The 14,293-nt window shown below is 37.5% G+C and overlaps 1 protein-coding gene across 1 annotated transcript in view; it reads left to right on the plus strand.

The window, feature by feature from the left end:
• The window catches only part of LOC136253244 (uncharacterized), a 48,727-nt gene that overhangs the window by 25,932 nt on the left and 8,502 nt on the right, over window positions 1-14,293 (plus strand). Inside the window, exons 7-8 of the mRNA XM_066045879.1 lie at window positions 441-602; window positions 12,777-12,830. Of these exons, the coding sequence (XP_065901951.1) occupies window positions 441-602; window positions 12,777-12,830 (216 nt within the window). The remainder of the gene's footprint in view (window positions 1-440; window positions 603-12,776; window positions 12,831-14,293) is intronic.

Genomic DNA, 14,293 nt, shown 5'->3' on the forward strand with positions numbered 1-14,293 from the left:
GGTATTCTAATAGAACAGTCATGCATGATAACTAATATCCACACAAAACAACCAAACTGTGAAAAAAGATTTGGGCTTTCTCACAAAAAAAGTGTAATGGCTACTCCACTTTTCAGTAATTGATCTATAGTTGGGGCATGCATTCAGATACAATATTAGTTATATTATGTGTCTGGTGCTATTCTTTTTTTTCTTCTTTCTTTCTTTTTTTTTAATGTGGTATGTGTGGGCTCATCAGCCATGATCATGTTGCAAAAATGTTAGCAAACAAGTACAAGGAAAAATTAGGAAATTTAGAGATCATAGAATTAAGTAATTAAACAAGGGAAGTTACCTACAAGGATTAAATCTCTGCTAGTGTATCTGCAGCCAGGTGTAATCCTTTGTTTCATTATTTCTATCAAACTTTAGTACTGACAGTTTCTTTTGCATTCACTTAGCTGGTGAATTTAGCAACTGGTTTAATGTCATTTGGGCAAGCGCAAGATAGCAGTGGACGTAGTTGTGCTGAACGTGTAGGGATAGTGGGAAGCTACTTTGAAGGTGATGGTGATGATGATGATGATGATGATGATGATGATGATGATGATGATGATGATGAGGTATGTAGCATCATGTGTGCATTGTTAATACAGATGGTACTATATATTCACAAAATAATACACAGTGATCTTTGTAACAAGCGCATTTTGCATGGGTACAACTAGGCCAGCTACTTGCCTTTTAGACTACTATAGGAGTTACAATGCATGAATCATGGCTAAGGAAGTACAGACATGTTTAGCATACTCTGCTCTCTGTGTGTGGGTGTGTGTGTGTGGGTGTGGGTGTGAGTGGATGTGTACAACTGCATAATGGATAGAACATAGCTTAAAGTGGCCACTTTGTAGGGCCAGTAACCTGTATTTGAGATGCACATTTTGTAATGCAGTTTATGTGTAATTCTGGTACCATGGTTTTCATTAAAGTGGCACCACTGCATGTTGTAGTGTAAGGTAGCATTGCATAGCTGTGTTAAAGTTGTAGTGTCTGTGTTTAACTCTATAGCTATAGTATTCACATTTTAATCAAGCTGGGTTTTATCAAGAGATTGTAAGCACCGAAGGCTCCTGGTTTTAGCAAGCTGTTCATGTGTTAACTCATTAACTGTGACTTAAGGTTTAAAATGGTGTTTCTCACAAGTAATTTCTTACTTAAAGTTTCATTTTAAAATTGTTTGTAACTGTCAAAAAATTTGAATGAAGTTTAACCCAAGTTACTTTAGCAACTGTATATGTACAATGGGATTTTCTTTGATAGTGTGATACTGACCTGATGGTAGTGGGCTAGGTGTGAGGCACCTCCAGTCTAGCGGGTACAGCTGATATCACCAGCATTCGTGATCAAGGACAGAAAGGGTGGCAATAATTAGAAATGGGGTAATCATTAACTGGAGAATAATTGTTGTGCATGCGTCAGACAAAACACGCGTAGAAAAGTGTCTAAAGGCATGGCAAGGCTGTTTGTCCCTCCCTAACTCCCTCCCTTTGGTACTGGCAAATTAAAAACACTTCAAGACAATAGCAAAGGGGTCTGGATATGGGACTAGCTTAGAACCCAACAAAATAAATTATTTAAAGTGTAGCCTGGAATTTCTCAATTAAGACTTCTAATGGGGGTGTGGGGGAATAAGTACACCACAGGAAGTCTCAGTTGGGAGACTTAGGCAATTCCACTTCCCTCATTATCCATCCTGAGCTTAGTTCAGGATGTGAAAGTGCAGGTGTTTCACCTAGGAGCCTGTTGAAATTCTTGTGGCTTCCACAGAATACTAGAACCCCCCAATAATTCCTACTACGTGTCTTAGTAAAGCATGCAGTATTAAGTAGGGTTTTGTTTTGAACATGGACCTATTATAAGGCTTATAGTGAAACCCTGCACACCTTACCAAAACAATCACCGTCTGTTGACGGTGGCAACTGACTCACAACAGGATCAGACTAGCAGCGTATGGTCTAACAGCTAGGAGCTACATTAAATGATATTAATCGTTGAGATGTTTTATCCCAGTCTGTGGTAAATTCTATAACACAACAATGTACAGTATAATATGGAATTATGGATAATCAGGGTATTCTGTAATAATGTTTCAGGTCAAGAAAGATTCTAGATAATGTTTTCTAAACCACTTAAATATGATGATGATGATGATATGTATCTATAGCAAAACAGCCAAGGGGTGTGGCCCCCAAAAAGCCATGGTGAAAAAAGATGTGAAATCCAATGGTGGCAGCCAAAAAATGGCTGTGATGGTATGTAGGTTAATGGCATAACTTTTAATTCAGATGAGTTTGTGTTGCCTTCTCCAAGTTTCACTAGGATTCAGCACCAAATTCACCTGCATTGTTGTTTGCCATTAACCTACAAAATCACAGCCATTTCCTGGCCGCCACCCTGGATTTCACATTTTTTCACTGTGGCTTTTTGGGGCCACACCCTTTTTTCATAGCTTGGCTGTAGATATCATACAGTACAATAGTGCTGTATGTTAGGGACATCGAAGGTATGGGGGCGATCCGTGATATAATATAATCCAAAAACCTGCCACGATTTTTCCTCACAATGACATGACAGTATTGGTTGGGTAAATCCAAGCCCAAAAGTGTCTTCAGATCGACCCGAAACATTTGCGTAAAGTTGCTACAAAATTTAGAAAAAAATTATTCAACAGAATTTTCTATTGCCTGCCTGCCTGACGCCTTCAGTCAAGTGTAGCGGAAAAGTGGCTACAGTTACAGCCCTAATTCTTTCACAGAAACGTTTCTAGTTCACTTAAGAGAAAACCTTTGGTATGTTGATAAGCATACAATGCTTGCACTATTGTCTTACCTTTTATCCTTCTTTACCATGGCCATCAGTCAAGGTTCTACCGCTGAGTGTTAATAGACTACAGTACAGCTTCCATACCAGTGTATATTACATCAAACTATTGGAATACACGTGGTCGCTGGTTGCACCAAAAACACAAGCGTACGTGACTCGCTGTTGATATCGATCAGAGAGAGCAACTCGAGGCTCACGGTGAACTATATAGCAATGTGTAAGTCAATAAATATAGTTTAATTAGTAACAATGTTAAACCGAATTGCGGGGTAACTCAGGTCCTGCTTTACAGTTTATTCGGATCTGACTCTACGTGCTAAATTAAATGTGAACATGTCACTACACGTCATAGCGTAGCTCTGCTTCTTTTGTGAGCCACGCCCACTTATTTAAATTACTGTCTGTAGACATATGGTAGCCACGCCCATTCATCAGTCCGTAGGTATGCACGAATCCATGTCCATTATTGTCTGCAGGCTTATGTAGAGCCACGCCCACTGATCAGTTGTTATTGTATGAGTCATAATCTAGTATAATAGTGCTGTGATTAACTCAGCAGATATTTAGTGGTCATGAGCTTGCAAAAAAAATTTCACAAACAAGTATAAGAAAAAAATTGGAATTTTAAATTAGATTAGGGACAGTGTATAATGCTACAATAAAAAGTACTGTAACAAGCTGGATTGGAGTAGTACGTAATGTCCAAATACTGTAAAACAATAAGAAGTGAATATCCCTACTGTGCTACACTCAATGCACAGTAGGGATATTCATTTCTTATTGTTTTACAGTATTTGTACATTACGTACTACTCCGATCCAGCTTGTTTCTTCAGTACTTTTTATTGCAGCATTATACACTGTCTCTAATCTAATTTAAAATTCCAATTTTTTCTTATACTTGTTAGTATTTGTATACTCCAAAGCCGGCCACAGGCTGGCTTTGGAGCTTCTGTTACTTGTTTTTTTCTTTACGGTAGAAAGGAGAAGGAGATCAAGAGCTGAATTCTTTCGTGGATATTTCCATTTTTGCTTATAATGATGCAATTTATTTTAAATTAATACTGTATGAAAATTATTACATGAACTCTCTACTACAAGTTGGCTGGCTTGTAGCAGAAATCTCTACAATGTAACTAGTTTGTAGCTGAACTCTCTACAGAGTGACTTCCAATGTAGCTGGACTTTCTACAGGGTGACTTGTTGTAGCTGATGGAACTGAACTCTCTGCAGGGTGACTTGTTTGTCTCTATGATGAGTATCCACCTATACACCGATTTTCAGCTCATTCCTATAAGCAGCTTGCCTAGTAGGTGTGGTAACTAAAGCGTTTTTATCATGACAAAACTCAATTGTGTGATTGTTACACTCTGTTACTTATGCATTGTATCTTTGTGGTTGTAATCTCAATTTCTTTCAAACCACCAAAAGGCACTACTACAATGGTAAATCTAACTGCAAGCCAATTTTCAATTGTTATTGTTATTAAAGCTTTACAGTCGCCAGCACTGAAGGTCTGACAGCAACATGTGCTGCAATTTACATTGTAGGCGTGACAGAAGATTGATCTTACTGTATTTGGTCATAACTCCGTGAATCTTGATCGGAAAATTGGCACTGAGATTTGCTTCAATAACCTTTAAATGCCTTTAAATGTGCCGAATGTCAGCTTGATTGGAATTATGTATGTGTTTTATGTAGAGGTGTGCGATGACAAACTTAGACTTATCTCGATATTTCCTTTTGAACTTATCTCGATTATCTAACATATCTAGATAATTGAAACAAGTGTTAACTATAAAATAATGCTACCAGTAAAGTGAGCAAATTACAATTTGGAGAGTATAAAAATTGAAAAATGTTAGTTTAACACTGTACCCAAATGATGGGAGAATTGGAAATGCCGACACCATCAGATATATTCTTTGGTATACAAGTAATTTACGGAAGTTTACTATTATCTAGATAAATAAACCCATCATCCTTATCTCGATAAGCCTTATGATATCTCGATAATCGGATATATCTAGATAATCGCACACCTCTAGTTTTATGGCAGATTTTGCAAAGTGTGCAAAAACAGAAGTAGAAGTAGCGATGTCCAACCAAAATTCAAATTTCATGATTTTAACATACTCCGCTTCTGGTAAAGATAACCTTTAAAGTGCTCAGTTCAAATTGCAAGCAAATATCATCTACTGGGTAAAAGTTATGGCTAATAATACGTAAGCATGACATTGTCGTACCACTTTAATATGGTACCAGCACCAAAATTGAATCACACACTTTGCCTTCTAAATTCATTTTAGATGATGTTAAATTGATGGAATTTTTACCATATATTAATATACGTACTCTTCAACATAAAGGTAACAAATATTTCAAAGATGCTAATTAAATTGCAACCTTAATTCTGTCATTTGGAAAGATTAACAGGTGGTAATGCAGAAGTTACAGCCTGCATTAACCTTGGTCATGACAAACAGCTTCAAAATGTGCTACCAGTGGACTCATCCACTAGACAAGTATGCTTGATGCTTCTATAACTGGTACATATGCTCTAGTAGTATAGAATTGCAATTTATAACCATAAAATGCATGTAGCTGCATTGGCAGCTACAGTATTATGTGACTGGATTTTGGCAAAAATGTTCTAAATCAGACATTAGAAGTTTCAAAATAAATGATTTTAAAGAATTCAAGTCAGCATAACTTGCCAAGGATAGCAAGTACGCATATGAAATTTACACAAAAGATGAATCAATCTGTTACCTTTCAGACCACTTCCAGTACTTGTAGAGTTTCCCGCCAAATAAGATGGATGGGCAAGAGATAGACTTAAAAATGGAGGCAGACCTAAATTGAAGTCCAGACACAAGATTACAGGGCTGTGCTGGCTTCTCTGTGGCTGATATGTAGCAAAATCAACAGAAAAAATGTTTGGTCAACAATATCAGGCCATCCACCAGCTTATCACTGATTCTTGCCAAGCCAGGCGCTTCACAAAGCCAGAAACTGCCATTCGAGCTCGCCACACTACCCAGAAAAGACATCTGTTATAACTAGGGCTGCACCGATTCCACATTTTACCGATATTTCAAATACCAAGTACTCAGCTGGGAAGTATCTGCAAGTACAAGTACCGATACCAAGTACCTTAAAGTAGCTACTTCATAGTGCACACATTTATTATATGGTGCATTTCATGGTATTCTTGTACACGTTTTCGGTATGGTTCATGTTTATAATGAAGTAGCCAATCAAGATTCACAAAGAAAGAAGTCATTGAAATGCAAACTAGTGGATATTCCAGTATTCTTCTGGAGAAGTGTAGATAATATCATAATGGTGCTTACAAAAATTCTACTACTGAAACAGTCACTTCTACCTGATTGCTCTATTAGAGTTATTGACTGTTCTATTAGAGTATATCGATCTTTTTCTCAGTAAAGCGTTTTCACACGTATATAGATTTCAGCATAGATCAGTAATTTTGCTGGTAGTTAGCTAGTAGTGTTATACTTCAGTGATACTTTTAGGCGTCCACTGTGCTAGTAAAATAAGCAAGTAGCTAAACGAACGTTATTTTATTCTCCTCTCATGTGATAAGAATCGGTATTTGCAACAATATAATGGCCGATTCCGATACTTCATGAAAACAGCAGTATCGGCCCGATACCGATACCGATACTAGAATCGGTGCAGCCCTAGTTATAACCAGCCTCAAGTATAGTTTGAGTAATGCTGAGGGTTGACACTATTAAATATTAATATATTTTTTAGTATGATAGTGTAGCTATCCACTGGTGGTGTTAGTTTGATTTTGTCTAATGTGTTATTTGGATTGGTTTTGTAAAACCTGGTCACATATATAACTGCTATACCACACCAGTGTTTAGGTTGTAAGAACCAGCTGCGCGTGATGAACCCATAACTACCTTTGATTATACAATTTTTTTACGTATTCACCTTTTTAGAATGCGTGCAGCAGAAAGACAAATATCTATGTATACAATTGGAATGCTTACAATCATTGTGAGCTGCTTCTTACATTATAAATTTGGGGTATGAATACAAACACAAACAAACTTTGAGAGGCTTAATGACACTATGAATAAGACAATTAATAATGATATGTGTCTAGCAACTCAGAAACTTGTGCACATGCATTTCCAAGCCATTGTCTAGTTTTCACAACTAAAATTGGCATTTAAAACACTCACCTTCATAAAATCTAAACATTTATGGATGTTTCAATGCCCAGATTCGAAATCAACATCCCTGGTTTACTAAGAGAGCATCAAACCACTTATCTCTGCTATTATTTTCCCAGAACGAAGTCTTACAATGATGGTCAGTGGTGCCATTGTTTCATTCCTGCTTATTTGAGTTCCCATAGAAAATGTATGGGAATATTTCATGCACATTTAGATAGTTTGGTCTGAGTAGGGAAATCCTAAGATTATTTGTGAATACCGTAGATTCCCTAAAAATTCGGCAGAAATAAATTAATTCAGATCGTGTGTGGCCGAACAATTAGGAAAAAAAATGTGCCAGCCCAGTGCCATTGTCGAATTTTTAGGGATCTATCCCTAACACAGTCTGCACGCTTCATGGCTATACTATTTGCGATCCATTTACTGCTTACTTTCTGGATTTCTTTCTACGGGGACTAACAGGAACGCCTTGAGGCAGAGCTGACGATACTACAACACTCACTTGGCCGCAGCGCTATATGATTGCCTACATTATCCAGGAGGGATGGTCAATGTCAGTACTACATCACTTTTGAATACAATCACCCAGACGTAATATTAAGGATTTCAACAAGTAATAAAAAAATAGAAACCACAATCAATAGTATTATTGAACTATCTCGTGATAAATCTCGCTACCAGATGCTGCATGAAATGTTCCATGGCTAACAAAGCATTATCTGAGCATGTTGTAAGGAGATGTGGGGCCAGGAGAGATTTTATCCTGTGAACAGAAACGAAGATCGTTTTGCGGTAGTCGTGATGTCACACGGTGATATCGTTGGGTACGTTCCCTGAACAATTTCACACTTGGTGTTTCATCCAGCATCAATTGTGTGAGGTCACTGGGAATCCTCAATACTCAAGAGACCTTCGTCAACTAGTGTTCCAAGTGCCGAAAATTAGCGCGCTTATAATTAGAAACTTTCCTGTGCTTGCCGAAATTTAGAGCACATTGCGTTCAAAGCACGGGGAGTGCCGAATATTTAGAGATGCCAAAATTTTAGGGAATCTACGGTATAACTGTTTTGCAAGTTTAATTATCGTTCAACCCTACCCTAACTAAAGATAGGACATTGTTTGCAATAGATTGAGTGGGGAGGTTGGACATTGCTAGTAGAAGAAAAAAAAAAACAAAGACAAAACCTGAAACTTTTACCATGAATGGCTGAAGTGCAAATTGGTATATGGACTCCCATACCTGGCGGGAATCTCTACAGCAAAGTTGGTTCCAATCAGTCAGCAGAGCTACATATGTGTGAAAATCATGTTTTCTTTCTTTCTGTCAATACACTCACAGTGTGGCACGTCAGCTTCTTGGGCCGCACGACACACTACCATGTGTCTTGATGTATATGAATAGTATTTAAAGGAACATAATGTTTTAACATACATTATAAAACTTTGTGTGGGCGAGATCAAAGGAAAAGGTGTACTTTAAATTTCATAAAGTACACTCTCAGCCAGCTAACTGCTTCATCAACCACAAAGAGTGCTTTATTGGTTCAATAAAGCACTCTGCGGTGCAATAAAGCACTCTTTGTGGGCAATAAAGCACAGTTTCCCACATGCCTTAGTGTAGGCTAATAGCCTACGGGGCTCACACCAGTATGACTAATCACCCAAGCCAGTGAAAGCTGATAGCCTCGCCGCACTTAGTGATCAATCACCCCAGCCAATACGAGTTCTACCACTGGATTGCTTTTATAGACATACCTAAATGCCTTGATGATGGGTGGGAGAAGGTAACGTTGTTGTTACGTTTGTTAATGCAAACGGACAAGTCCTGGAGATATCACGGAAACATTTTACCATATGACTCACAATAGAATCGATTGTGGGTTGCGAGCAAAACCTGCCAAAAGACACAATGAACATATACCATGCCAAACTATGGTGAACTACACGTGAGTTACTTTGTTAAACTGGTTTGTGTGTGTGTTCAGTCTGCTAATAGTTCATGCAATACGTGTTAACTATGAGTTCTAGTGTATGGTGAAGCTACACGAGTAGAAAGTTCCATAAATCATTGAAAGCATAGCCTTGCTCGTACTATATGAAAAATATAGTACTCGGCAGTTAGCCTCGATGCTAATAAAGCACTTGGCTTCGCCTCGTGCTTTATTAGCATCTCAGCCACGTGCCTCGTACTTTATTTTACATATAGCACTCGCGGTTATGCTTTAAGATATGCGAAGTGTATGATCCATTGAGTCCAATGATAACATTACGCAAGTTTAGAAATTTGATATTTGAGTATTTAGAGATCATAGAAATTTTAAAGGCAAGGAAACATAATTCTAGCCATGACAGAAGTAGGGATTAAATTCCCACTAGTATAGCTGCATGTTTAGATTACCTCACTTGTTTCCTTACCTTTTATGCCTATGATCCATACTCAAATATAAAATTTCTAATTTTCCTTACACTTGTTTGTTCCCTTTTTGTAATTTATTACTGGTGAACCAATGCATACCACATCAAAAGATAGAATAGCTCTAACTAGACTTAAAGAGCACCCCAACTATCAATTCCTAGAAGTAGCTTTGTTCCACCTGTTATATAGTACAAATGAAAAACAGTACAAGAAGTGCCTCTGTAGTCAATCCAGGCACTACAGAAATTGTAATTAAACATGTGTGCTGACTATCAATTACTGGAAAGCATTGTTGCAATTTAGCTTCATCTTCACCCAGACTGCAAGATCCTGCAAGAATATGCCAGAAAAGGTCCTTTTTTATTGCAAGAAAAAATTTTCAAGTGCTGTATTCTTGCAGGATTGTGCAGGAAAAGGTACTTTTTTATTGCAAGATCTTGCATTTTTCTTCTTGCAAGATGGTTTCTTCTGGGAAGCTTTGTTTCACCCATTATACAGCATTCCAAGTGAAGAACAGTACAAGAAGCACCTCTGCAGTCAATCCATGGCCAGTCACTATACAGAAATTCTGATTAAACACGTGTCCTGACTATCGATTTATGGGAAGCAAATGGCCATTCCACTTCGTTTTCAGGTATGTTCTATCTGCTATACAGTGTTACAAACAAAGAACAGTACAAGAAGCATTTCTGTAATCTATCTAGTCACTATGATGATTCTCGTAACAGCCAGCTTCCACAATGTGTTATCACAAATCAAAACTTTTGCGGTAGTGGAGAAAGAAATGGGACACAAACATAATACATGCATTGTAGCTGCTGAAGTTGGTGAAAAGGCATGTTTTGGGGCAAAGTGACGTTGAACTGTGAAGAAATCAAGCCTGTAGTGTTAACCATAGTTGAGTTATGCTTGGTTGAAGGAATCACTCAGTTAGTCAATAATTTACAGTAGTTAATCAGTTAATAGAAATTGCAGCTAAATAGAAAGTTTAATTTCCAAAGAAATTTGTTGGAAGGGTTTGGGGTCACTCCAAAGGTATTTTTGTGCTTGGCTATGCCTATTCGATATATTGGCCCAGATTGAATGCTCTAATAGAGCAGTCAACCACCCTGAGAACAGTCAAGTTTTGTTACTCTTAAAAATGTTAACATAAGTAGATACTTAATTTACCTGTACCAGTATAGTAAAAGCAGTGTATAAGATCTAAACTTATAACCTCAAAATTCCTGGAGTCATGCTCTCATACAACCAGAATGGCATCATGTTCGTTGTACAGTTTAAAGTTTGCATTGCTCCACCCCTTTACTCTTTGGCCTGCTTCTGATACTGTGTCAGCAGAAGCAAGCTTAAGCAGCCTATATCATTAAATTCCTAACATATGCTTTAAAATAAAAATATTTGGTAGAAATAATAGACCAGTTCATTTAATGTGACAGTATTTTAATTGCTGTGGTATTTGCTATTGTGCAATACTGGATGCTGTGGTTAGCCATGAAAATGTACAGAAACCATTGGGAAACGGACAACCACGGGAACTAAATCCTTTGTTACACAGAAAATAAAGAAGATATCCATGTTTTGAAAACAGCATGAAAACCTACATTAATTTCTACACCTAATGGTGGTTGTCTGCTGCTTCTAGGTATAGTGATTGGCAAGCTATGAGCCGCTGAAGTTGAAAGCGCCTGGCAAAAAGTTGTCTAGTGACAGAGCATGCAAGCAGGTGCTTGTTTCTATGTTCACATGGAATAACAACATTAAGACAAGCGTTAGGATCACCTGGATAGTGTTTGCTGACTTGCTAAACATGGTGTTTGCTTGTTGGCCCGTTAAGTCAATAGTAGCCTTTATCTGTGACGCGAACCACAGAAAGCTCTACCACAAAGCTTTGCCAATCAGTTCTGAATGGTTTTCAAGTACAAACTCACTATTACCAGCCATGGAAAGCGTTGTGCAGCAAAATCTTAAACTTTGCGGCTTTCTAACTCGCTCATCCTTTACCCTATTCACAGCAGATAACCATGAAGCGAAAGAGAAATTAATGTACAGTAGGGGACTTTAAAAAGTTTACTCAAAAAGAACTATTGTAATACTATTGGTAATACTATTAGTAATTACCATTGGTTTTTACGATTGCCTTAGTAATTACAATAGTAATTACGATTGCTTGTGTTGTGTTGTATGTTGTACAGGTATTGTTTTGTTAATTGACTGCTACATAACAGCTACTAAGTTACAAATTTCACTGCCCTTGCTGTTATCAAGCTTGTTGTCAGCTGGTAGTTACACATTTAATTTGTTCTTGCCCCTCTGTGTGTGGTTGTGCATGCAACTGGCAACTAGACTTGTTTTGTTTTAAACATGTAAACATATGTAAACATGATAGTAATTACGATATGTTTGGTTTTTACCATTACAAAGGTCATCGTAAAACTATTACATTACAATGGTCTTTACAAAACCAAATGTAAACTTTTTAAAGTCACCTACTGTAGTTTCGTTCTGTGTACAGAGAATTGGAACATACCGTATACTTTGTAAGTAACGGAGACTTAACCATCGATAATCATCGTTTTCCCAATGGCTTCAATACATTTTTATGGGCATCCCCGGCATCCAGTTGTTACGTCATAGCAATTAACACTAATTGCATTTTTAAGGTCCTTAAATGAACTGGTCTATTACTACCATGTTTCATTTCAGACCACATTATATTATTTTTAATTTCTATTTCTGACCCCCCTAGATTTAAGTATGCATACAACAGAAGATTTTGAAACCAGTCGCCAAAAATCCTCGAGCTGCCTATCTTATATTATGTTACATGTGATCACTCCTCAAAAGACAACAAATTAAATGTATAACAGCTTTATGTAGGTAATCATGCTTTTAATTTTATCATGTATTAAGCTGAAGTGCTAAAAGCTAATCTAGTAAAGTTGTAATTATGCTAAATGATTTGCACTTTCTGATTGGATAATAACTAATGTCATTAATATTACTGTATTAAAGAAATCATGTTAAATGTATACCTGACTGCTCTATTAGAGTTACCGACTACTTTATTAGAGTGCTTTGATCTTTTACATAACATACATTTTCACAAGCAAGGACTTACAGTATAGCATGTGATTCAATTATGCTAGCATTGCGGCGGGTGCTTCAAGCCCTCATTATCACAAAATGAGACAAGAATACTCATTTAATTTTTCAGTTATTTATTACGGTGTAAGACTCCAGATAAAAATATTGTTAGACGTTAATGTTGTTTTTATTTCACAGTTTGTGTGCATTACTGATTACTTCTTCAAACGGTGTTCAGAAGAATGCAGAAGGGTAAGCTTTTTGTTATTGATTGCACTGTGTAAATAGAGCTTTGTACCTGCATGTGCAGTAAAAGTTAGCTATATATACCTTATCTATACAGTAGCAGTAGCAGCAGTAGTAGTAGCAGTAGTAGTAGTAGCAGCAGTAGTATAGTAGCAGTAGTAGTAGTAGTAGTAGTAGTAGTAGTAGTAGTAGTAGTAGCAGTAGTAGTAGTAGTAGAAGTAGTAGTAGTAGTAGTAGCAGTAGCAGCAGTAGTAGTAGCAGTAGTAGTATAGTAGCAGTAGTAGTAGTAGTAGTAGTAGTAGTAGTAGTAGCAGTAGTAGTAGTAGTAGTAATAGTAGTAGTAGTAGTAGCAGTAGTAGTAGTAGTAGTAGTAGTAGAAGTAGTAGTAGTAGTAGTAGTAGCAGTAGCAGTAGCAGTAGCAGCAGCAGCAGCAGCAGCAGCAGCAGCAGTAGGAGTAGTAGTAGTAGTAGTAGTAGTAGTAGTAGTAGCAGTAGCAGTAGCAGTAGCAGTAGCAGTAGGAGTAGTAGTAGTAGTAGTAGTAGTAGTAGTAGTAGTAGTAGTAGTAGCCCGGATAAATCATTTCGCACTGAAAACAATTTAGCTTGTCAAGCTCGTGCGATTATTAACTCGAAGTTGCTATCTGATCATGAGCTACAGGATATACAGCAGCGCCAAAGAGCAGATGATGAACAATTACCAAATGAAAGTAAACTTGAAACATCCCCGGAGGGCTCATTGCAAATGAGAGATACTTCTATTGATGCTGTGTTGCGTCCTGTGCCATTGGAGGACGAACCAAGTGAGTTTGTACAGTTAGTGGGCTGTGTGGAGGACTGTTTGTCTGATGTTACTATTACCGAGGAGCTGAAAATTGCGTTTAAGCAGTTACATAGCTGTCTTTTGGAGATTGACACTTTGGACCTTGCTGAGAGGCAGGCATTGCCAAAATTGATTGACAACAAAGTTGGTAAGAAGTGGCTACACATGATGAATAAGTGTATAGATGAATGTGTTCAGAAACAAATTATTTCAATCTCTCAGTGTGATTGTTTAATATATGCAGGTGCAATGGCGGTCATCAGGTTGTCTGGCCAACATGTTGAAAAAGGTGGGAGGAGGGGTCGACAGGATGTTTGGAAACTCCGTCTGGAGTCACAGATAAAGAAATTTAGAAAGCACATATCACAACTGTTGGCTATCCATCAATCTCCTGTGTTAACTGCTCGATTGCGACATTTGAAAGCTCACTTGTTTAAACTCTATCATATAATGGATAACCCAACTTTTTTAATTGCTATAGAAACATTGAAACAGAAAGTAACTAGCTTAGCTACTAGAATACGGAGATACCAGACTAGATTACTTAGATTTTGGCAAAACAACACCTTCAGGAGAAATCAGAAAGTGTTCTATCGCAGTTTTAGTCCTGATTCTAAACATAATTACGTTGGAACTCCTGATAATTTAGA

Source organism: Dysidea avara, chromosome 4 (assembly GCF_963678975.1).
Source record: "Dysidea avara chromosome 4, odDysAvar1.4, whole genome shotgun sequence".
NCBI classification, from domain to species: domain Eukaryota; kingdom Metazoa; phylum Porifera; class Demospongiae; order Dictyoceratida; family Dysideidae; genus Dysidea; species Dysidea avara.